Genomic DNA, 25578 nt, shown 5'->3' with positions numbered 1-25578 from the left:
GGGCCAGGCCAGCAGTGAATGAGTCGTTCCCTTCCGCACAGGGCTGGCAGAGGGGCCGAGGAGCGCCCCGCGGCCCCTCACGGCCCGCACTGCCCGCGGGGCGCTCCGGCCGCGCGGGAGCGGCGCCGCCGGCACAAGATGGCGGCCTGAGGCGCCGCGCCCGCCCCGCCTCCGCCGCAGCGCCGCGGCGCCCCCTACCGGCCGCGCCGCCCCCGCAGCGCCGCGCTCCGCTGCGGCGGCCGCAGAGCGCAACAGCGCACGCGCGGGACGGCTGCCCGCCCCTCCCGGTGCGCGCAGAGGCGCATGCGCAAGGCGGCGCCGCTGCGCTGCCCCGGAGGCGGGGCTCGCGCGTCAGGTGACGCGGGGCTCGCGCTGAGTGACGGGCGGCGGAGCGGGCCCGGGGCAGGGAGCGGCACCGGCGGCCTGGCGGGGCGGGAGGAGGAGGAAGAGGAAGGGTCTCGGCCGCGGCCCCGGCCAGGCGCCATGGCGACCACCGTCACCACCCAGCGGGGCCCGGTGAGTGCTGCGGGCGCGGGGCCCGCTCGGGGGTATCTCCTGTTACCGCTCGCCGCGCGGGGCGGGCGAGGCCCGGCTTGCAGACCCCGATGGGCCCGCCCGGCCTCTGCCGGCGCCGCTGTGGGAGGGAGGGAGGGAGGCTCCGTGTCTCTCAGCCTGCCCCAGCTCCGGCCGCGCCAGAGCGGGAAGAAAAGCCCTCTCATCTCCTCCAGGCTGCTGGGATGCGGGGGAGGGAAGTCTGCCTTGTCTCCCGGCTCCCCGCCTGCCAAGAGGCTTTGGGGAAGGGGAGGGGAAAGTCCCTCCTAACTGCGCGGAGTCCTTGCGGCGGCTCTCCTGCACGTTCTTTGTCCACAGGCCTTTTCAAGGGGGGAAACGGTTACACGGAAAGCCTTTCCAATGAGGGAAATGCTTACAATGAAAGCTAAAGGCCTTTCTCTTGGAAGCGGAGCTCGGCGGGCACGCTCGGGCCGCTGTCCCTGGAGCTGCCGCCGGCAAGCTCCAACGGCGCGTCCCGTGCAGGATGTAGGCGTGCGGGTTGGACGGGAGCTGAGCCGTCTAAAACCGATTTACCAGCCTTCTGGGAGCTGGTGCTGGCAGTTTATTGAGAATATGTCACTGTCTGGTTTTGCCCAGGGATAATCATACCTCACACCGGGATGTTCTGCATATGAGGTGTTACAACATCAGCTTTCAACAGATGTGCTGTTCCTGTCTGTTCCTCCTGTCTGAAAGGATCTGGTAGTCATTGACAGTATGATATTGCTTATGGTGAAATGAGGGGTTTTTAAAAAGCAGTAAATGTACACTGCTGTATTTTATTATGTAGAAACAGCTACTTAAAAAAAATTATGCAGCCTTGTGGAAAGAACAGTGAGGTGAATTACTGCTATTTGAAAAACTGCACTGCTGTCACTTTTCTTATGACAGTGCCTTATTTGTTTTATTTATCATAACTGCTTAGACTTTCTTGAATGTTGCAAGACATCTCCTAGATGTCTTGTTCTAGAATTTCCCAGGTAGTCCTGTATAATCTATTGGCAATCTTTTGTTTCCTAGACTTGACTGAAGCCTGACAAAAGGCATATGATAATTTATCTTATACAGCTTTGACTTTCTGGGCTTCAAGTTTAGTGTTTTTTTTTAATGTCTTGCTGACATTGTTGAACATCCTTTTCTTCCTTACCCACTTCAGATATTTGAATGTTTTCAAATGAGTGAATAAATTATGCAATATTAAGCAGGCATTCACAGCTGGGAGTGTTGATATGGTCCATCCCAGCCTTTCTTAATTCTTTCCAGAGAGGAAAATAAAATTTACTGGTTTCTGTGTGCAACTGCATTACAAATGATTAGCCACTAAATGGTGCTAAAGGATTGGGAACCACTTTTTTCTTTGCTGAGGGAGAGAACAGTTCAGTCTTTCTGTTTGAACAAGCAAGAAAATATTCAAGGTTGTTTCACGTGGGTGAGAAACTACTGTGAGTGGGCTGTTGCCAGTCTTACACCTGCACTTTCTAATTGTGATGCTGCTTACTTGGTGTGTAATGAAAATTTTTTAAATTAAAATTTGCTGTTCAGTTTTTCCGATGAAACAGAATTCATCCTGTCTGTTACTTTAAATACTCTGCTAGAATACAGATATCTCTGACCCTTTTCAGGATGTTAGGGAATTAGTGCATTTTCACATTTGTAATCTTGTATGAACAAATCAGCTTTTTAAATCTCAACTATAGCTGAATATGCAAGGATTTCTAAGTGATACCTTTTACAAGTAAGATTATTAATAAACAGTTTGACCAGGCTTTAGATTAAGACTGAGCCACCAAAACTTTATATTTGTGATTCCTTATCTAGCCAGTCATAACCAAAATTACTCTTAATGGTTATTCTCCACGGTTATCATGGTTACCATGCTGGCAAATGCATCATGTCCTTCCAGATTAGATTAATACCAACCTGGGACTGCATAGACTTCTGCTCCTAATGTCCCTAATAAACTCTACTCTGATGAGTAGTGACAGCGTTTTTTTCTTGAGACTCTTCAAAACTTTTTACAGACCCTTGTCAAAAGTCCCTTTCCAACTTTCTTGTAGGCTCCTTCAGGGACTGAGAGGTGCTCTGTGGTCTCCCAGGTGGAGCCTTCACTTCTCCAGGCATAGACACAGATGTCATATGGACACTCATTCTGTCTTTTATTTTTAACTCATGCTGGTATACCATAGTTCCTGCCATTCTTTGCAGGTATTTATTGCCCCCTCCTTTTTCCCATGTGAAATTTGCCCCATTTCAGTTTAATGATTGACATCTCCTTTCTCTTTGTGTTGCATCTCGGAAGACAACCTTTCTCAATGACTTCTTGGCAGACACCAGAAAGGTGCTACAAAGGTGCATTCTAACTTTCTTGTATTCCAAACAAATCCTCAGCCTGGCATTGCAAGTGCTCCAGCCCTTTTCATAGGTCTTCTTGGTGGATCTTTGCTGGTCTCCCTGGAGTTCATTGTTTTTCATGTACTGCTGGGCCCCAAATTGTCAGTGTTCCAGGTGTGGTCCAGCAATTGTTTCCTTTCCTCAGCCCATTGGCTGGGTTCTTGTTGATCCAGTGCTGTTTTCTGTTAGGATTCATTGCTGCAAGTGTCCTCTGCTCATCCATGCTTTGCTTGCTCTCCACCTCTGTAGAGGTACAGGCAGTCCTGCTGGTTGTTCTCCAGTTTGTACCAGTGCCATGGATTTTTCTGGTCAAAGTACAGGTCTTTGCCCTTGTTGAATTTCACACAATTCCTGCCAGTGAATTCTTCTGTGTCTCTAGTTGGTCCTGTCCTAAAGTATACCAGCCATTTCTTGTAAAATTTAGTGTCAGCCTCAAAACGGATAAGGATGCCTTTTGTCTTCACCTTTTGTTGCTGGGGAAAAACATTAGACGCATAAGTTAGATTCTGTACAGATCTCTGAACTGCTTCACTTTTAACGAGCCTCCAGTGTCATTAACCACTGAATTTCAGCTTCTGAGCTTAATGCTTCAGTCAGCTTTTCCTCCATCCAGTAGTCTACTCATTCAGATTGTAATAATCCTGCTTTGATACCTTTTGTGCTTTCCTGAGTCATATATTCTTGTTTTGGAGAAGGCAGATGGCTCATCAGCTTTTTATTCTTTTAAAGCCTTGGTAAAGGCTGGCTATTCCTAATCCCTGTTTGGCTTTTTCCCCTTCATGTGTCAAGGAGTGTCTTCCAGAAGCACTTGCTCCATTAATTTCATAGTGACTGAAGTGAAGCTGACCTGCCTGTGGTTCCTCAGGTATTCCTTCTTGCCCTTTGGAATGCTGGATATGATATTTGTCTTTCTCCCGAGTTACTCTGATTTCCATGGCCTTTCAAAGATGTTAAAGAGCAGCTGTGAACAAATATCAGCTCTTTCAGGACCTCTGGATGCTTCCTATCTCATACCAATTTTTCTTCAGTGTGTAAAGCATAGAATAATAGTTCAAAACTGTCATTCACTTTTTCTTTCTTAAAGATAGTAAAACCATTTAAAGGAGAATGGTCAGAAATTTTTGAGTAGCTAAGCGTTTAAAGCTCTGATGTTTCAAAGAAGTTTCACGTTAGACTTCTTGGTAATTGCTAGTGTGGAAACCTTAATTATGGCTCCCTGAGTGTATTATGTCTGGGCAAATGTTTCTGCAACTTGGGGCATTTGTGGCTGTGTTTGGCTCTGTGTCCCTTTCCCTCCCTTACGCAGGTGCCAGTACTTGCACAGTCAGTGAGTTGATGGTTCTGACAACTTACCTCCTATTCCCTTTGCCTCCAACCCTTGTTTCTTCTGATCAGGTTTTACACTGACCCACTTTACAACTCTCTGGTACCATTTAATGTTGCATAAGAAGCAGGAAGGTGAGACTGAGACAGCCTCATCCTCAGTTACGTCAAATAGCTGTAGAATATCACACCATGCTCAGTTTGAAGAAGTTGAGATGCAGTTTTTATACCTGCAGCATTCTACGTGAAGATTCACAAAACTACCTCTTAGGTGGTTGTAGCAGATGGGAGGGGCAATGTTATTCTATTTCTAGATAATCCATATTTTTAAGATGCATTGCTGTCAGTAAAGTTTATTAGAAAGTGATTATAAGGTAGGCTTATTTTTAAATTGTCTTCTGAGTTGTAGTCCCATCCCTGTCCTGTTGCTAAACAGAATTAATGATTTCTTCTGCAGCTATTGACAGAACACGCTTGAATTTCACATTCTTTCTGAAGTGCCGTTAGAGGGAAGCGTGTTAGTTTCAAAGTGGTTGTGGAGTAGGATCAGTAACACAAACTTGTCATATATGTTTTCCTTGGTTTTAAAATAAAAATTAAGGTTGTATTCTGGTTATGTAACTTTGTATTTTTAATTCAGCTTGGGAGGTGGCAGTTATGTGCCTGCTTTTAAATGCTTTGAGAAAGATGCAAATTGACCTGCTTTCTTTACAGATAAAAAGATTGCATGATACTGATTTGTCTCTGTCAATATGGAATCAGCTGATAATTAGTATATGAACATACAGAGTAATTCCCTTCAGTAAGCATCTCTCTAGATATTTTACAGGCTATATTACCAGGACTTGTGAACCAAATATTAGTCAGAATTGAACATATGAGTGTCTGTATCTCCTCTTCCCCACTCTTCCCTTTTGGAAGGGCTTACCAATCAGATCTTTTGCTAACTTAGTTAACACTAGATGGTTTTAGTTTCTATCTATGTCAGCTCTGCAGTTCTAGGATAAGAGTGTGGCTTTGTGTGAGGTAACTGGATAATCTAGAATCAACTTAACTGCTATAAGAAAACTTTGGTCTCCTTCATGGGCTTTTTCCCCTTTGGACTTCAGTACAGAGACCAGTTTGTTTATTTTATTTTGGAGCAGATATGGGTTAACTTTTATAAATTAAAATTTCCAAAGTGAAAGCTATTATTAGACTTCTGTTGTGAACGAATTCAGCTTTCCAATATCCAGGTGAAGATGGAGACAAAAGAGGCTATCCTTATTTCTGGGAGTTTGACAGAGGGAACTTGCATAATATGGAAGTGGGATTTCAGGGGTGCTATCACTTCTGACTATGGGAAATGTTTATGATGTCTGTTCCTAGAGGTAGATAGTACCGGATTTGAAACTTCCTGAAGCGCCAGGACTGGAGGACCAATGGTATTTACAACACAACCCTGCTATGTTGTAAATGTCATTTCCTTGCTAATTCTGGGACCATTTCAGATCTTGCCTAAGTGGATTATGTTTTATTTTAAAATTACATGTATTCCATGAGAAGGCTGTTATAACACCATGTCTCACTGCCAGCCAAACTTTAATAAACTTTCTATTTTTATTAACTTCTAGCCTGTTTTTTCTTTCCACTTCTTAAAACTTCAGCTGCTTAGGTTTTTAATTATAACATTTTAAGATACTTGTAAGCAAAACTGATTCCCTTTTCACTCTGCTTCCCAATAGCCCTGAAACAGGCATTCAGTACTTCCTCCTGAACTTTTCAGATAAACTTCCTTTCTGGCATGTGACACCTGCTGTTGCCAGGATCCTGAGACTCTCAGATAATCATACAGAATAGTCATACATGTGATTTGGGAAGAGCTACAATTTCTGTCTCCAAGTTGCAATGCTGACATGCAAATGCTGTGTAATCTTGAAAAGCTATGTCCTCAAGGCCTGTTAGCTTCTTAAATTATGTTCTCTAGGCATGCGTCTGCCAGATACATGATTGAGTAATCTCATTTGGGATTGCAGCATGAGAAGTTGCATTGTCTTTTGTCTTGATGAGGTAGACAGTTCTCTATTAAATATGTCATCCACTCTGTTTACTTTATCAACACATATAAATACACTACACTTCAACTGGATTTTCATCTTCTGTAGATCAACTATATCATGACAGCAGAAAAAATACAGCTTAATTATAAATTTTCTATGACACGTTTTTCCCTTTTAAAATTTATTATATCTCTTTGTTTTAAAATGAAAATGTATTTGAATTGATGATATTCACTGAGCCTTTAAAATCTAGAAACAACCTGAGTTGTTGAATTTACAAGTAAAGCTATATAATATACTGTAAAGCTAACAGAAAATCCATAGGGAATGCTGATTCATATTGACTCATGTAACAGAAGTTCTCTACTACTACTTTTTGTCCTGGCTCATTTTCATGATAGACTAGATTTTTAATTCCCACATTGTTGTTTTGAATGTGGTAGAATTTTGTCACTAAGGTTAGTTGCAGGCTGGCTGTGTTTAACACTGGAAAAGCATTAGGGCGTCTTTATTGCATTGCAGGATTTGGTCCATAGGAAATCCTGTTTTACAGTCTGTCTTGAAGGTGACTGTGGAAGTGACCTTTCAGATGAAAGCACTGTGCTATGTTTGGAGCAGGAACAACTGGACACAATGTGGGTGATGAATAATTGAAAGAACTGGATGCCATCAGATATCATATATAAATGTGTTGTAATACTTAGTGTTTCTGAATTTTGTATGGACTACTTAAATGTTTAGTTGCAGAGCAGCTTTGGCTCTCTGTCCTACTTTTTTTCAGAGGCTTATGTTGGAAATTATTGTTTCTGAAAAGGAGAACATTTTACATGAGTTGGCAGTTTTGTAATTTAATTAGTTCTTCGTTCATACTGTCAAAACAAGACTAAATTCTCCTTAATTTGTTACACTTTGATTTATCTCTTTCCCATTATAAAAATTTAAAGTCTTCTTTTTTCCCCTCTCTTTCTTTTTTAAGGTATTTGTTGGTGAGCTTCCTCAAGATTTTCTTCGCATTACCCCAACCCAGCAGCAACAGCAAATCCAGCTGGATGCCCAGGCAGCTCAGCAGCTACAGTATGGAGGAGCAATGGGTACAGTAGGAAGACTCAGTATTACTGTAGTACAGGTAAAAATTATGCCATCTTGATACAATTAAGTAATTTAAATAATTAATGCCATTTTTAAAATTGGTGGACATGAAAAGATTTTGTGTTGGAATTTGAGTTACTAAATTATTTGTAAATGGGTAGTAATTATTAAAGGTTTTGGAGCTTCATTTTTCTGTACATCAGCATTTTGTCCAGTTTCATGTTTCATTGTTGCCTGGTGCAGCGATTTCTTGTAAACCTTGCTATTATAGCAGATAATCAAATAAACTCAGGAGGTATTTTTGCAGTGAACAAATTACTCTGAAAACTTCTGTTCAGAAAGTTCCTGGACTTAATATTGGAAGAATATTAGTAATTTTCAGGATATTATATGGAATTGCAGTTCCTGTATGTATTGTTCCACATCTTTCTCCTCAAAACTGTTCTCCAGCCAGTTGGTCCAAAGTCTTACTGTCATATATATTGTTTTTCCTTTGTTGAACTTTGAGATTCCTGTCTGTACACTTCTCTTAGCCTATCAAGGTCCTTCTGAATGACAGTACAACAGACAAGAGATTCTCTTCTCTATTTGTCTAGAAATTTCTGCAGGAATGCTATGGAATCTTGGCTGCATATTGAGACATGTTCCATTCTGCATATGAGACTTGCGGTGATATAGCTAACCTATAAAAAATTAATATCTGGTTGAAGTGTACTGTATTTAAATGTATTGATAAAATATATCAAACAGCATGCCTTAATTCTGTTACTAATAAACTGATGGAAGATCAGAAAAAGTTTCTGGGGGGGTAATTTGATGCTTTTTGTTCCTTGCAGATATTTAGGGGTGGTGGTGAGTTTGTCTACACACAGCCTTTTTTTTGGATGAAGGTTTGAGAAACACTCTAATCCCACAAGTTGAGAATGTAGATAGTGCTTAGACTGGATGCCAGCTTTCTTCTTTTATTTTCAAGTCCACATTTACAATAAACAGTTTGAGACCTTTCTCACCAGCTGTAATGTATGTACTGATGAACCAGCATGTTCCCTGAAGGAGAAAAGGGCTTTCCAAGCCTGAGGTGCAGCCTTTGTGATAGATGTTATGCTGTGCACAGCCTCAGCTGTTGTGAGTTCTGTAAACATCTTGTCGGTGGGAGATGCCCTGGGGCACTATGTTTTGTCACTTGTCTTACTATAAAAAGAACCATGGGCTGCTTAGTATAAATCAAAGAAACAGAACATGCAGAAAGTCCAAGTTCTGCTTAAAGACAGCTGTGCAGTGGTACTCAGTATTGTGTTCAGGACTGTCAACACCTTGTTTTGTTCTAGTCTTCTGATATTACAGCAGAAGTATGTTGGATCTCTTGTGATTCTATTCAGCATTTGTTTTATAGTAATGTTGGGCCTTAAGTTGTCCACTGAATTAACTACTATTAAATGCACATGCTGAAATAAGTGTATAATCACATTTGAAATGTATGATCTACTATGACTAGTTTACCTCAACTGAACTGCTTTTGCAGGTTGTGCTTTTGGATTGTGTGATATTCTTGAAGGTACTTTATTTCTCTAATTCATCCTTTAAAAGAACTTAAGTGAAAGAGGACAGGCTACCTATGAGATTACACTTGTGATTGTATGTTGGAGATCAGATACCCAGGGAAAATTTGAACTTAGGCAATGTCCTTGTAATCATGTATTCTGTGCTTTGGTATGAAGTAATTTATTTTAGCTGCAGTGAAGATGCGTATTTTCTACAATAAATAGGTAAAAAGTTATTACCTTTTCAAGGTCTCCCAGACACTTAATGGTGTTACTGGTTTACGTTTTAATCTGAATGCTGTTTTTATTTATTTTTTTAACTCTTTTCTCTCTGTCACAGAATTGAATCTATCCTTTGTTCAATATTTGGTTCTTACTGTGAACTAATACTAATTAACTTCTCAGGTTAATGTCAGTACTGTACACTTCCTGGGTTTCTTTTCTTTTCAGGCCAAACTGGCAAAGAATTATGGAATGACGCGCATGGATCCATATTGCCGAATACGGCTGGGATACGCTGTGTATGAAACTCCAACAGCACATAATGGAGCCAAGAACCCCCGCTGGAACAAAGTTATTCAGTGCACTGTTCCCCCGGGTGTGGACTCCTTTTACCTAGAGATATTTGATGAGGTCAGAACTGCTATATATTTTTTCTACCCCTCCCTATCTCCGGTTTGGACTGAGGTTTGGGTGAAACCTTGCAGAAAGGAATGAGTTAGCACAAACAGTTCTTTAGCCATGTTCTCTGGGAGATGATAAAAATTTTTCAGAATTCCAAAAGCAGCAATTCACAAGTCTTTGCTCTTCCCCAAAAATATCAGAACTGTTACTTTTCTTTGGTAGCTGATAAAGGGGCGTTAGCAGGCTTGCCTGCAAAAGAAGAGAAGCAAAAGATGTCTTGAGTGCTATTTAAGCTCCTCTTGGCTATCAAAATGCCCTGCAGCTTTGTCCTTCACTGCTCCTATTAAAAATAGCCTGTTGTACAATGCTGTTTTACTTGAAAATTCTTCAGTGCTATTGTAACCTAGGAAGAGCTTGGAAGCTTTCCCAAGTTTGGAATTCCTGAGAATAAAACTGGCAACTACAAATATGCTACGATTTATTAGGAGAAACTAAGAGGCTACAGCTAAGGTTAAAGTCATGGTTTGCCTGATTTTTTGCTGCCTCTCTCCCTGTGCATGACAGTGCAGCAGTTGTGTGGTCATTACATAAGCAATGCTTTTGGATGCTGCTTTGAGGGCTTAGCTGATTGGTTCAAGTGTTTCATTGCTGCAACAGGGGGGACAGGTCAGTACTTTTATCTGCTGGAGTTCACAGGCTGTCCTAGTAAACAGAAGAGGTTTATGTTCATGTAATGGCCTCTGATGTGATGTCATGAGATTCACATGGGCTATGATGATATTAAGATGCTGTATTTCTAGAGTGTTCTCTTCAGGTTTTCAGTTTCTTGCTTTAAATATCTGCAATCAATCTATAATCCCACTGAAAGTATCCTTCACCCTTGTTGGAAAGGAGATGGTCAAAATATTTATTGACACTTCAGTAGTTTCAAAAGGGAATAAAATTAACAAAGTTAATAGCTTAAAACTGAAGTGTTAGTCAAGGATTATTTGAAGTTTGGGGTTTCTTTCAGGACAATTAATTTGGTAATACTTTTCAAATTATATTTCAGAGAGCCTTTTCAATGGATGACCGCATTGCTTGGACACACATTACAATTCCTGAGTCTCTGAAACAAGGAAATGTGGAGGATGAATGGTATAGCTTGAGTGGAAGGCAAGGTGATGACAAGGAAGGAATGATTAATCTGGTTATGTCATACACGGTAAGCTGAGTTTGGGGTGGGAAGGGAGAGAAGCTTCTTAAGTAGTGGGAGGGAGATATTTTAGACTGAAGTAGATCTGTTGTACTGTACTGGGTGTTTGTGTGTGTTGGCATTTAAAATAATTATACTTAACTCTGGGAATAGCAGTCAAAAATATTCATAAAGACACTAAATACTTTGTGGTGGGGTGGCAAATGGGTATTTATCTTGTTTTGCAATTACCAAAAATTCAGCTTATTCCTGTTGTTGGGGAGTAGACTGAGAGCAGGTAGGTGGGTATGCAGCTGCAGTGAGACCTGCAGGTTGTGCCCTGGCTGGGGGATATGGTGGGAGCCCCAGGAAAGGGATCATGACCTGGTGCTGCCCCTTTGCAGCACAAAGGGCACAGGGCCCTGTGGCACAGGCCAGGGCCTGGGCACTGGGACACAGCAGGAGCTGGTGAGTCAGCAGGAAGACCCCAGACTGGGTGCACAGACTGTGAGGATGTGAAACCCAGGGATTCCTTTGTTGGGGGTCCCTCCCTGGAGGCACCAGCTGGAGCTGTTTCTGTGTTACTGCACCATGATTAAATTATTGTAAGGATCCAGATGTCTGTGACATTGTGGTGGGAAACCCAGAGCTGAGCTGGGAAGGAAACCCTGACTGTGAGTGTGGGATGTGCAGGGAGCCAAGAGGGACACCCATGGGGTCCCTGGAGCCACCTACTGCAAAGGGGCCTTGGTCTCAGCAGTTACAGACTGGAGTGGGTGCCAGAGTGGCTCCTGGATGTTCAGACAGGAAAGTTTCCTTAGCACTGTGCTACTATACATATAAAAAAGAAATCCTCAGCTAAATGGTCCATTGTAATTTCTAAATTAATAATTTTTTTAAAACTTCATGGAATCTAACAATAGCTTTATCCCCTAAGTCTTTAAAAATTCATGTCAGTTTAAAAGCAGAATAATGGAAACTCTTCTCTGTCTTAGGTGGTTTTTGAGTAGTTTGAATGTTCCTTGAGATTACATTGTTTCTCATTTCCTTTCGTGTTCATTTGGTGCTACTGGTCATGAACTGCAGACCTACACTGGTTTATTTAGCCGCTCTTGGAGTGTTCTTATCTGTCACCTTTGTTTCAAGTACCTGTTGTATAACAACTAGCACGTGCAGCCCTGAATGCTTCCTACTGCACTTGTATGTCATCAGAAGTTCCAAGTTGCTGTTCATTGCACAGCTGGGAACAGATATTCCCTGCTGTTTGAAATTCACATTATGCCCCAGATCTGAACAGTTGTTTCATTACCCTGGAAAGAAAAGAGTTTATAATTAACCTTGAAAACTGTCTCCCTGTGAATGTACTGTTCATAATATTCAATATTTTCAAGGATCAAACTGAACTTAAATATAACTGAAGTTATATTGGTAGTATAAGGGAATAGAGTCAATTTGATATTTTGTTTAAAGCACAGTTTTACTCCAAAAATAATTGATTTAAGCTAAAATTTCCTTCAAGGAGCAGTGTACTGTTTTTTAAAATAAAAAATAAGAATAAAAATCAGATTTTGTCTAATATTTAATTTATGATGAATATGTTGTATTTCACAAGAACTAAGGCATGAAAGCTGATTAAACCTGTAGTTTAAAATAATGCATTTTGATAACATTTCATCACTCTTGTGAAAGGTGAGTTTGACATGATGTGTGTTTATTGATTCTTGGGCAAATTAATTGCCATTTGAAAGATGGTAGTTCAGTTAGTTTGCCAGAGATTTGCTTAATATAGATTAGCACTCAGCATAGTCATATTGTACTGTTGAACTTGGATTTGCAATGTGATGATTTGTTTGCAAACACTCTTAATTGCTGGCATTTTTTGGCTATTTCCTGAGTTTTTCTAATCTGTGCCTTTTCTATCAAGTCTTTGCCAGCTGCCATGATGATGCAGCCCCAGCCAGTGGTCCTGATGCCCACTGTATATCAGCAAGGAGTTGGATATGTGCCTATAGCAGGTATGTTTTCTCTACTTGACAATGAACCTTCCAGATGAAGGTTGTTGCAGAAATAAATACAAAATTACTCCTGTTTTTTCAGCATGTAAAGGAGGCCATCTAAGATTCTTCCTTAATCACTTTTTCCATTATATATTTTTATGAGAAGAGGGAACAAAGGAAGTACAGGTCTGCCTTCAGTTTTGTACCCTGTTTAATAGAGCTGTATGAGTTTGATTAAATGGATTAAAATTTCTATCAAGTTGTGAAGGCTTCTCTGAATAGCTGTCTAGCAGGCTGCACTTCAAGTTGTGTTTACTTAAGTGGGGACAAGCCATGTCTGAAGCTGTTTGCACTTGAGAAAGTGCTTCAAATGATTTGTGCTGTTGGAGCTGCAGGTTCTATAGCCCACAGTGAGATTAATTTTTCTATGGTCTTTGAAGATGCTTTGTTGGAAGGGAATTCACTACATGGCATGTGAAGTATTCGCAGCTCAGTGCATGAAAAATGTTAGTTTGCTCTGGGATAGCTCTTTTTGATGCATTTACATAACTACAGCAGGTATTGTCAGTGCTTTTGGTTGATTCAAAGAGAGTTTTGGATTTGTAAAAAAAAATGTGTTAACTTATGTTTTGTAATTTTTCTGTCAAGGATGAAAAGTTTAAAGTACGTAAATAAGTTTGAATCTGTCCTGCTTGGGGAACTGATTAGTTCAGTTAAGTTTGTGTTTAACTTATGGCTCTTAAAACCCCGAGTTTATTCTGTGGCTATCTATTCAGTAGTATGCGTGCTTTTCATTTTTAACTTATGATAGTGTCTGTGGGGCATAATTAAAGTGCTAAGGGATTACATGACAGATATAGATATATATTATTTTGTTTCTGTAAGAATAGGAAATGATTGAATTTAAAATGACTAGGAAATTATTGAATTTAAATTTCCATTCACTATAAGAACAAACCTCATCAATAGAAGACTGGATATGTAAGTTAGGAATCATACCTCCTGTTTCATTATTACAGAGTTAATTTAGAACTAAATGTGAAAAAGTTGGGCTGCATGCTTTATTCCCTGATGAAAACATGCAGTTTGCTTCATTTTAGGTGTTTTTTTATCTCTGTAGTTTAATTGCCAGATTTTAAGTCTTGCCAGTGAAGTGCTTTGAACCAGAGTGTACGTTCCAAAGCATGATTCTGTTGTGGTAAACCAGATCTTCTGTAGTGAACTTCAAACACAGTCATCTTGTTTAGAGTTAAAAGATCTGATAGAAAGTGAGAACAAATTTCTTGAATAGACCAGAATGAGAATATTCATATTACAGAATAGCTGTGCCGGAGTATAAAAAGAAGATAAGAAGCAGTTTTCGGTATAATTGAAATTAGACATAGAACTTAAAAAGATAAAACTTACAGAAGACCTTCAAACTTGCTATTCAAGTACTGGATGTGCAAATCATGATATTCTCTAAATTATTTATCTTGAGAATATTTTCTATTTGGACAAATGAAGAAATAACTAATAATTTGCAAGTGATAGTTGTTGCATTACAACAACTATATTTTAGCAGCTAAAGAATTTGGGGTCTATATGGCGGAACATTGCTCTTCTACCAAGATCCAGCATGTTTAATTGCTGCTATAATACTATTCTCTGTTCAAAATTTTTCCTGCATCTGTGACTTGTATTTTTAAAGCATTGCAAAGTTCCACCTCTGGATTTGAATTCTTGTTTTGTTCTGGGAAAGTTTGAGTGTAATTCCTGGACTTCATAAATGCCAGTCTTTTTACAAGCCACCACTGACCTACATTTCATATTTTTTGCACTCTTTAAATATTACTGTGCTTTATGTTTGCTGTTCTAGAATTTCTGTGGACACCATCAAAATTTCCCAAAGCACTGTGAGTTCTAAAGCTTTGACTTACTAATCAATGACCCACTCATATAATTAGATGGATGTTTAGGTTTGCAGTTGGAAAGTGACTTGGCTGCAGAATGCTTTTGCTGTTTCATGTATTTAATGGCTTAATAAAAGTAATTTCAAATTATAAAAGGAAACAATAGTGCATCTTAGAAGCCATCTTGGAGATTTTTAAATACTTTCTGTATATTAAACTAGATGCTCCTTCTGAATTCTGTAAACTCTTTCAGAAAGGTGCATGCAAGATGCTGGCCTTCCTTGCACAAGTGAACTGTTTGTGTCTTCTGGGCCCACTGTGTTTGTACATTTCCTTTGTAACACTGCACAGTGTTTGCTCTCTTCCTTTTGAGACTGCTTCAGGAAGGGTGATGGACATCAGTATGCTCCTGCTTTACATATTTTTAGTTCAGGTTTTTTACCTGTGCAGCTAAATTATTTGAGTCAGTAAACAAACTCTTTTCCTTCTGAGGAGTGGAAGAGCATAACTGAATAGTTTATTATATTTGAAATGAAGGGGATTCTGCTGTGGAAGACTGTCAGAATCAAATCATTCCTTATCTATGATGGAAATGGAATGGGTGAGCTAAAATGCTTATCCAGACAGTTTTAACAGTTACTTGTTCACTGTATAAAATAATTGTGCTTTAAAGAGAGATGGTTAAGTCAAATTTAGGTGTGTCACAAAGGCCAAGCTGTTTTTCTGTAACAGAAAACTGTTCAAAACTAATTTTCTAATTCACTAGCCTTCTAATTAATGCTGAAGGAGCTGATAACCCTCACACTCTGTCATACAAGCTGAGGTAAACAGTAGAAACAAGCAGGTAATCACTGTGGTAAGCTTGATGCTCATTTCCTCACATTTGGTGGTAGATGGAGCTGTGTTAAGAACAGAAGAGTCTGTAGTATATTCTTGCAGCTTGGTAATTAATTGCAAAATTTTTTAAATCAATAACTCCTGACAATAGCACTAGCTGCTGCTTAGAAGCTATAGCTGCCATAGGTGATGTATCTATGGATTGGGTGTGCAAAAATTTGAACTTGTGAACCCTGTTGTTGTTATAAAAGTTCAGTTTATCTACCACCTCTTCCTGTTTCTTTTTCTAAAGATTACTTAAACTGTAGATTATTTTGATATACTGGTGCTTGCAGTGTCTTGTAGTGAAGAGTACCAGAGACAATGAGCTAAAAAACATTAGTTCAATAAGGCAGCTGTACTAAATATTCATGGGATAAATAGGAAACTTGCTTTTACTTATTTTGTAAACTCCCATGTTAAAAACCTGTGTGTTTCTGGGTCCTGTCAGAGTCAAGAATCTCACTTTTCATTGAGGCAAAGTTGTGTGTGTATGCACATTGTTCCTTTAGGTGTCCTTATGAAGAATCATGGGTTAGTTTGTGATGTTACTGGTATTTGTTCAGAGAATCATGGATGTATGTTGTCCTTTGTGGTCTGTAAAATATAATCCTTGCTGCGAAGACCTGGTGGCTTACTTATTTTGGTAGCATTTCCCCTGACTGTTACTTCTGCTTAAACAACACATTTTGGAAACTTGTTCAGGGTGTTGAAGCAACTTAGTTGAGCGACTGAATCCTAGCAGCATTTAGTTTTTTAGTATTAGGTAGTTTATGTTTTACCCAGCTGCCTCATTTTATCCAACTTTCACCATTGGAAGGTAAATAATTAATATCCTTTTAAAAATAGATTAATATTTCTTTCCCATGTCTTATTCCTTTCCCCTTGTCCCTTCATTTTCACCTGTCTTTAGGGCTTGAGTACTTTGCTCTGGGTAAGTTTCCAAGCTCTTTTCTCACTCCCATCCTCATTGACTAAAGAGTCTTTGCATGAACTCACCTAAACAGCTTTATTTATTACAGCAGACTGTATAACAAGGTATTGCCACTTGGTTGTAACAGTAGAACAATTTAATGCCTCTTCTGCAAATTATTAAAGCCTCTCTAACCAGTTGGAAAGTCTTTAAAGGCATTTGCGCAGCTTTGTGCTATAATGATTAAACTGATTGCTAATGACAATGTTGGTGAATATAATGTGATGTTAGGATATTCTTCTGAAGCTGTTGTATGTTAGTGAGCTACAGTAGGTGATAGTATTGGTTTTCTAGAGGAGAAGCAATTCTTGCAGTTGTTTGGCTACTGCAACATTGGTGGAAAAGCCAGTAATGTCGTGACTTTTGGTAAACTTGAATGCAAAAAACTGAGTTTTGCAATGACACTGAGAAGACAACCTGCTAATTACCTTAGCTTATTTGAAGATTAATTAAGGAAATTAAGACTTTCTTTTAAAAAAGTGGCACTTTTTTCATCAGTGCATATTTTTCATGCACTTCTGTTTTTAATCCATGTCAATTAAGTACCTCACTAGAACTCTAAAGGCAAATCATGTTAGAGGAATTAATTTTCCTTCATTTTAGACTTCTTTTACTCTGACAGTTTTGATTTTGAATTATGCAAAGTTGATGTGACACCACTATCTTTGATAAAAGCATTGGCCTTCAATCAAATACATTCAGAATCATTTCTTGATGCCTTGAACTTCATAAAGATACTGTCGATGAAACTGTTGTGGTTGTCACAACATATTTGGTTTATTCAGAGCAGTGGAATTTTAGCATTTTTCTGTTGTTTCATACACTTAATTTTTCTAGTAGTTTGCAAAGAAGTGACGTTTTAAACAATGAGATGGTATGCATATTTTAATAGTGAGATTTATTCCTGGAGCAAATATTTTTAAGACCTATTTTGTTTTTTAGAAAAGAGTTATCAATTTCTTCATTTAAATTAAAGAATTCATGCTGAGAAGGTTCCTGAGTTTACTCTGAAGGAATCTATGGATGGGACAGAATTGATAATGTGTTCAGAAATTAAACATAGGGCACTTGACTGAGAAAGAAAATAAAATTACATGTGTGTAATGCCTTGTATGCAGCTGGAAAAAGTTTACCCTGTTAATTCTGCTTTGATGCTTTCATTTTTGCTTGTAGCAACTGACTTGCTATTGTTTCGTGTATTGGAATGTCACTGCTTATGCCAGCATGTTTGCCATTGCCATTTCACTGAATTGGAAAGCAATGCTCCATTCTTCTAATTTATAACATGTACCAAATATCTGAGAGTAACACAGGAGTTCACAACTCCACTGGGAGTGGATTCTTACATTATTTAGTTCCAGTTTTCACCTGTCAGTGATATGAGGTTTTTTAACTTAAAGCAGCTTTTTACTTAACATTGATAATTTAGAAGCTTATTAGAACTTTCTCTAATGACTGCATGTATGTGTCTGTTTGCTAAATTTCAGTGCATAGTTCTTTAAGGTCATACTTAAGTTGTACTTTCTGTTTTGTAAATCAGAAATTATGGATGCTTTTAGCCTGAGTGTGGAAAAACCCAAAGTACTCTTAAATTGGTATTTGTATAGCTTGAATGTTGAGTTTCATGAAAAGTAACCATTTATCATGGAGGTATTTATTAAAAATCTGTGATACTAACTCCATTTCTGTGGTAGTCTAGTTGTAGACAGCATAAGCTAAAATTATAAGAGCTGAGAAAATGGGTTTTGAAAATCCTTGGTGCGAAACAATATGGACAAGAAGTTTCTTGTGTCTTAAACTGATTATTTATATTGGAAATGTTTTTTGAGTTCTGCCTGTCCAGATGTCTGGCTTCATAATTACCTATTTTTGATGAAAGCAGTAAGGAAAACTCTGTTCTAGTCTTGATTTTATTTTGGCACTGATAAGACACTGAAACAGTGTTGGTAAGCTGTAGGATGCTGTGGTACTTGAGAAAACAGCCTCATGTTTAATTTGGGTTAATACTTTAAACTGACCTCCTGTATGGATAGTTCATACACTGTTTAGGCTGATTGTTGGATAATCTTACGGTGTTGATGACTTAATAAAAACATCTTGGGAAGTTTGTTAGAAGTAAAACATAACTTCTGTTGCTCGAGTATTTCAGGTGCTTTGCAACTTTATTTTTTTGAGGTCACACATCTTCTTATGCCTATTTTAAATGCCTGCACTGTTTGTAGGCAGTGTGAGGAATGAGTTGAGGTTTGTTGAATCTCTAAAAGAGGCAGTGCAAAATGCTGCTGGGTAATTGGGTGAAATGTATTTGCAGTGTTGGTCAGGACTGCACAGTAGCTTTCCTCCAGGGTGTCTGATGGGCTGTGTGCTCAAACACAGTGCCAGACAGAATTCCAGGGACCATGGTCCAAAGGCCATAAAAAGCTGTGGAACCAGGGTTTAGGGTGGTTCATAAAAGGTGACAGATACCTGTGGTAGAAGTGTGATGCATTTGGCTGGGCAGAAATATGGTTCCAGTGTGCAGGTAACAAATTTATGAGATTATTACTTGGTATGAACCTTTTTGGATAGATGCAGCCAGTGTGTTAGACTTAAAGCTTCTAGGTTATTTTTTTTATTTTCCTTCTAATAAAACTTAAGATGATTAAAAGGGGAATTTTAAAATAAAAATTGGAGAACATAGATAAATAGGGAGGTGTTTACAAATCAGTAATGGATCCCTTGAGATAGGACAGGAGTCCCAGTTGAGGAGAGAAATAGGAAAGAGTACATCCGGTGGAATCCTCAGTGCAGTGCTCGCAGTCATACTATATTCATTTAGAGTACCTGGTCAGCCAGAGTTGATGTGTAGTTCATCAACCTTGAATGTGAGTTATAATATAGCATTTTTATGCTGACAGAAGAAACAAGTCACTGGGATGCTAAAACATTTTTACACATTAAAGTGAGTATAGACATTTCTGACTAGATAGGAGGGAAGAAAATTGTGAAGAGACAAGGTAAGTATTGAAACTGCTCTTTGCTCTGTTTTTTAGATGTTATGTCTGCGTAGAAGTAGTATAATTGCAATATTTTCAATCACGTAGGTACTTCAGTCATTATGCTAAGAGAGATGAGGCTGCAAAGAGGCATTCTTGAAAATTATCTTGGTTATACATATGCTTTGTTGTTACAATTTTTGAGCAATTAGTCAGAATTCAGTAGAAGAGAAGCAGCTTCTCATCTACTCCTGGTCAATATATGACAGCTGGTTCTCAAAAAGAGATCTTATTTTGAAGATGTATAATGGTGATGATGCAAATAGTTCATCCTTTGTTTAACTTACAGAGAAGTGATTAAGGTAATACATAGAAAGCAAGTAGGCAAACTAAAAACTGTGTAAAAAGTTAGTTGTTCAAAGAAAATGTGTGCCAAATTAAAAAAAAATCCAAAACCAACACTCAGAGAACCTTAAAAATTGTTAAGTAAAGCAGTAAAGTATGTTTCTGACAAAAATTGGTAGATCTCCCATATATGGAGATGTGAAAGTGTTAAATTATATGTTAAATCTAAACTGGTTATTAGGTTGTGTAACAAGGCTTTTGAAGATCAAATGCATAAAAGAAGCAGAAATTATTTATTTTAAAGAAGCAGAAAACCTAGAATCATGTATGTAATTAAGTAACAATAAAGATATAATTATGTAAGGTAGTTCAGGAAAACCTAGTTGGAATGTGAGACCATAACAGGTGAAGAAAGATTTGTTTTCTGAGGACTGGAGGATAGCAAAGTGAAGTTTCAATGGAAAACATTTTTGAAGTAGCCATTTTCTCTATTGTGTAGAATGATTAAAACCCAGGAAGATTAGAATGGACTGCTTTAAAGCAAACATGTAATTAGGTAAACTTTAGGAGGAAGTGACACGTTTGTGTAGGAAAAGCCTGTATGTATTCATAGGTATTTGAGTACATCAGAAAGAATGGTGTGGTCTGTGTATATCACCTTCTCAGCTGCTTATTTCCTAAGCATTCTTTTGATCATATGATATTCTGATACAATAAAGGTAATCTTGTGGTTTAATATCTATTTTTAAAAGCTGATGAACCAATAAAAATAGGTGATTATTCATCTAATTAAAGGAGTTGAATTTGATGCACCTTCTTTGTGGAGGTGCATCAGATTTCTTAAAAAAGTCAGTGAGGGAACCAAGACAATTTGTCAGAACAAGAACCCTTAGCATTTTTCTAAGCCTCTCTGACTGCCACAGGTTGCAGAAGGATCTTATTGTAATAAATGGAAAATAAAATTATTATTAAATCTGGTGGTAAAGTATGTGTAAAGGATTGTCTTATCTAATCTTAACGAATACTTATTTGGTGATAATTTCTCAGTTTGGTCATTACTGTAGAGTAAGGTCTTTGAATTATTGTAGAGTACTTTATAAAAATATCAGGTGAATAGTCTTTGAAACTGTGCATAAAATGCTTGAAAGCAAATAGAAAGCTGATACTGGAACTTGGTTCTGTCTAGCTACAGATACTTCCTGCCCTACCTTAGAAATTCTGCAGAACTGCAGAAGCTAACATATAAAGGAGTGGGACTAAGATAAATAAGGATCTGAAACTACATAGAGAAGAAGTGAAATACACTATTTTCAGAAGTGATAAAAAAAAAAGTAGATATGTACTATTAATCTGTTTTCAGTTTTATACTAAACAAAAAGGCAGTGTTATCAGCAATAGTTCTATGCTTAGTGATAGAAGTTCTCACGTGATGAAAAAGGGATTTTGTCTAGTAATTTCTTTTAATAGAAATAGGAATACTCATTTTCTAAAATTCTGTAAACTGCCAGTGCTTTATTTTACATGGATATACAAGAAGTTAATGAAAAATGACAGGTCAGATTAATTTTGTCCTTTGGAAGAGAGATGAACAAAGCAGTGTGTGCCCCTAGAGGTGTTGCTGTTTTGCCATGTAGTGACTTTGAAGGCTGGATGGAACTTTAGCCAGGAAAAACATCTGCTAAAAATTGTTTATTTGTGTGGTCCAGTCTCCTAGTGGACCAAAGTACTTTGCTTTCCTTTGAATACGCTGGAAATTGCATTCATTGTCTTTCTAAATATCAGCTGTGTATATTGCTGATGTAAAACCATTTTTTCATCACAACATAAATACACTGGGAACTAAAATAGGAGGTAGGGAAAACCAACCACACCTTTCTGTGATGAATTTAGTGTTTGGTTAGTGAATTGTGTGAACCTGTTTAATTCAAGTTGTACCGAATTTTGAACACTACCTCTTGTTACCATACTGTAGTTTATAACTTCTGGAATATAACCTTGGGGTGAGATCCTGTTCCAGAAAAATATTTTCCAATTGCAACAGTGTAGGTATAATCTCTGCAATCTTCTTCCTTCTCTGGAATGCATGTCAGAATAAATAAATGCTGAAGTTGTTGGGTTGGGACAAGTCATGAGCTGCTTTTGTCTTCAAGATCACTGGGTTTTTTTGTTGTGGGTTTTTAATTTTTTTTTCCTTTTCCCCCCTACTCATGAATGTTTTGTGGCTTTCTTTCTTCTGTTTTTAATCTGTAGGGATGCCTGCAGTCTGTAATCCAGGCATGGTCCCAATGGCAATACCACCTCCTGCAGTCAACCCTCAGCACCTGTGTAATGAAGAGGACCTGAAATCTATCCAGGACATGTTTCCCAACATGGACAGGGAAGTAATCCGCTCAGTGCTAGAAGCTCAGAGGGGGAACAAGGATGCAGCTATCAACTCCTTACTTCAGATGGCTGAAGAATCATAGATGCCTACTTCCTGTATAGTCCCTGTCCTCGATGCCACTTATTTTTACTTGCCAAGCCAGGGATTTAGCTAGAAGAAGAATTTCCCAACAGCTTTCTGCTAGTGCATCGTGTGTGACAGATTGTCCCCCTTTTCTCCTTGGACAGTTGGATCTTCGTCTTCTTTCTTTCTCAGTCTGTACATACTCAGTTTAGCTTATGTCCTACAGTAGAGCAGTGAGGCATCTTTACTATCAGCTGTGCCCTGTGTGGCTATATTCTGATGGGATTGGGAATAATGCTGCTTTGTTTCTTTCTCTCCCCCTTTTCATAAACTTGCTCTTACAAAGTAACTCTATGCAGTACAAGATTTACTAGTGTTTATTAGACTGGGGAAAAAAAACTTTCCATGGAAGGTTTGCTGTTTAAATACAACTGATTTAATGAAAGTTCTTAGGTTTCAGCAAGCAGCCTATTTTTGCCAGAAATTAAAGGAGAGACCCTTCCTTATACTGTGGTGTTTAGTTATTACTGTGATTTAGTCACACCTTTTAGATGGAAGATTTTTAATTTAATAAGCTAAATTTCTTAGGTTGTACTGGTGATATTTGTAATAGGCATCTTCTATTCCATTTAGTCATTGGGCACCAAAGTAATATATTATCTGGTGTGCATTTGGGGCTTTGTCCTCCCACACAGTATTGTTATGTATCTGTAAAATCTTAGGAGGTAACTTTTAACTCATACAGGATGTATTGCTGTAGTAGGGAATAGGACTGAGCCCTAATGTACTTCTACAATTAATTGCACTCTAACTATTACTTCTGCATTCCTATAGCTATTTCAAAGGTTAAGTGCAGAAGTAAGGATACTTATACCTGGAAAATTATTGAAGTCATAAAGAATTATTTAAGATGTTATCTTACATTAAAAAAGCAGATATCTATGATCTGGTTATAAAGCTTCTTTCTTTATACCTATGTTTCAGCAAAGTTATTGCTTTACATTAGTGGGAAAATGATTGTATTTTTCCTGTAATAAGAAATAAGCACGAAAAATAGCTTCAGGGTCTTAGAATGGCATTATGAATTGCTTAGTGACATGCTAGACTGCAGCTGCTGTAGTCTGTTTATTATTATTTGATGCAGATGGAAATAAACTTCTATGTGAGAGACAATTTAACATATCTGACTTAGTCTGATCCTCAGAGGAGGTGTTTGTATTTATTGTTAGTGTAATTTTTTCAAATAAGATTTGATTTTGGAGCTGCAGAATCATACAGTTATGCACCAGTTACACCTGTCGGATGAATTTCTGTGGTGTCTGTTTTTGTAAAGTAATGCACTTTAAATAGTCTGCACCAATTTATTTTTCCAGTGATGTGCAATGTTGCTGTTTTGTCTCTTTAATGTTTGATTTCAAATACTTTCTACAATAGCCATAGACCTTTATATTTTCAAGAGTTGAAATGAATGTATGCTTGAAATCTAGGCTCTTGAGTGATTCATGAGAACATTAAAGCCAGGTTTGGAATAGAGAATGACGACCCATATTCTCTTCTTTCCCATACTTTATGTCCTATGCTTAAAATATTTTCTTTATTATCTGATGGAAAACTGATTTTATCTCCCCACAACCTACATTCAAGTAGCCTTTAGGAAGTACTGGCAGTAGAGCATGAATATTTATTTTTTTAATTATTAAAAGTAATACTGAAACTTTTAAAATACAGCACCAAAAATTATCCCAGTTTCTGACCTTTTAAAGCTGTCTCTTCATAATGTACAGTTTTAAGTTTTGTTATGAATCCCTTAACATCTTAAACTTCTCATTGAAAGCATAAGTGTCTTTAAACATTCTCCAACTGGATTTTGAATAATAAAATTCAAGGCTATAGTTCTTGTACTGTAGTTGCAGAATTGCCACGCTTTTGTTTCCTAAAGTTAAATGGGTATTCTTCAAGAAACTAGTCTCGCCCCTTCCTTACAATCATGATAAATTTTGTGATTAAGTAGGTGTAGAGGCATTTGGTCTTTATAAAAGCAGAGTGTTTTGTGACATCATGACCCAAGAAGATGAATGTTGGTAAGGATTTAATGCTTAGATACCTCCAGGACAAATCCTGTACTCGAACTTTTACATAGATAGCTTGAATTGCTAGGGATGGATCAATTCAGGGAAAATGTACATATTTAAATTTTTATATTAAAATGATGGGATTCATAATACAGCTTTTCATAAAAGCAAGTGGTCATGGTTCAACTTAATGGCTGGTGAATTCTACTGCATCCTTATTACAGTTCCATTTCAAGCTCAGAACAAAATCACCTTTCAGTCCTAACAGTCAGAAAGGGTAAGTGTAAAAGTTAAGCTAGCCAGGTTTATTCATAAACTGACTCTGGCCCTCTGAGGGAGACTCCTGTTCTTAGATATATTTTTAGTGTCTATTTTTTTTCCTAGGCAAATGTTATGCAAAACCAGGGTACAAATATGACTTGAAAATAGGATATGTAGGAGCAGTATTGCCAGTAGAGGGATTTCATTATCTTACACTATACTTAAATATTGTTCTGTGGATTTTTTAGTCTTTATTTAATTAAGCATTAAAGATTAAACTCTTACATCAATATGTGCTACTTTCTCTTGTTAAAAAGAACAAAGTGATCAGCCCACTCAGCTTTTCAGCGTACATATCCTTCCAGTTCAGCTGTTTGTTGTTAGGCTTGAAGAGAGATGAAAAAATACAGGAAATGTTTACTTATTTTAGGGTCTGTGAAATTAAGGTATTGGAGCTGAAAGTCTGTGTTCTATTTAAAACCAACAAATCCTCAGTCATGATTGTCGCTTTTGAGAACATGCTAGTGGGGTGATACTGTGTTTGATGCTGCTCCTCTGCTCAACAGCTTCCAGCAGCTTGGAGCCAAAGCCAGCTATGTAAGACAGGCATCTGCTAAAAGTTAGTGCTCTCAGTATAGTTTGAGTCCTGCCAAGAGCCTCAACTTGCTAAAGGTAGGAACATCTTTTGTCTAGCTAGATCCTTGCAATTTCTGTACTGCTCTTTGCATCTGCTGATGGTACTCAATGGGTTTATTTCCCCCTTATAAACGTTATTGCCTATTTGGTTGATATGTAATACCCTACAGAGGATGTTGTGTTGCTGTAATTATTCTGAAGACATTGTTTCTCTGTATTGAGGTCCAGTGTCCAAATATGTTTCTTGCACTCTAAAGTACATTAACTTTTTCATTCTAATTTAATAAATGTACCATCTAAATGAAAGTGTATCATGTCTCTGTTGGAGAGCACCACAGTGTGAGTCTTCGATCTAAAATTCAGGTATTGGTT

The 25578-nt window shown here is 38.2% G+C and overlaps 1 protein-coding gene across 2 annotated transcripts; it reads left to right on the top strand.

Annotated features, from left to right (window-relative positions):
* The first annotated feature begins 315 nt into the window (after nt 1-315).
* TOLLIP (toll interacting protein) lies at nt 316-25512 on the top strand. Of its 2 annotated transcripts, XM_021526702.2 has the most exons (7): nt 316-516; nt 7282-7431; nt 9386-9568; nt 10611-10763; nt 12658-12748; nt 16412-16432; nt 22042-25512. In XM_021526702.2, exons 1-7 carry the CDS (start codon nt 484-486, stop codon nt 22254-22256), a joined length of 846 nt encoding a protein of 281 aa, XP_021382377.2. In that variant the 5' UTR covers nt 316-483; the 3' UTR covers nt 22257-25512. The 2 variants fall into 2 exon arrangements, with proteins under 2 accessions (XP_021382377.2, XP_021382378.2); XM_021526703.2 differs by lacking the exon at nt 16412-16432.
* The last annotated feature ends 66 nt before the right edge of the window (nt 25513-25578 follow it).

Source organism: Lonchura striata, chromosome 6 (genome assembly GCF_046129695.1).
Source record: "Lonchura striata isolate bLonStr1 chromosome 6, bLonStr1.mat, whole genome shotgun sequence".
Classification (NCBI taxonomy): Eukaryota; Metazoa; Chordata; class Aves; order Passeriformes; family Estrildidae; genus Lonchura; species Lonchura striata.
The sequence above is the reverse complement of the archived record's forward strand: the minus strand, read 5'-3'. Positions and strand labels throughout refer to the sequence as shown.

Bases quoted from the DNA above. Each gene is read 5' to 3' on its own strand.
- TOLLIP (XM_021526702.2), top strand. From the start codon at position 484: ATGGCGACCACCGTCACCACCCAGCGGGGCCCG. The intron at 9,569-10,610 runs GTCAGAACTGCT...ATTATATTTCAG, and splicing joins ACCTAGAGATATTTGATGAG to AGAGCCTTTTCAATGGATGA. The intron at 12,749-16,411 runs GTATGTTTTCTC...ACCTGTCTTTAG, and splicing joins TGGATATGTGCCTATAGCAG to GGCTTGAGTACTTTGCTCTG.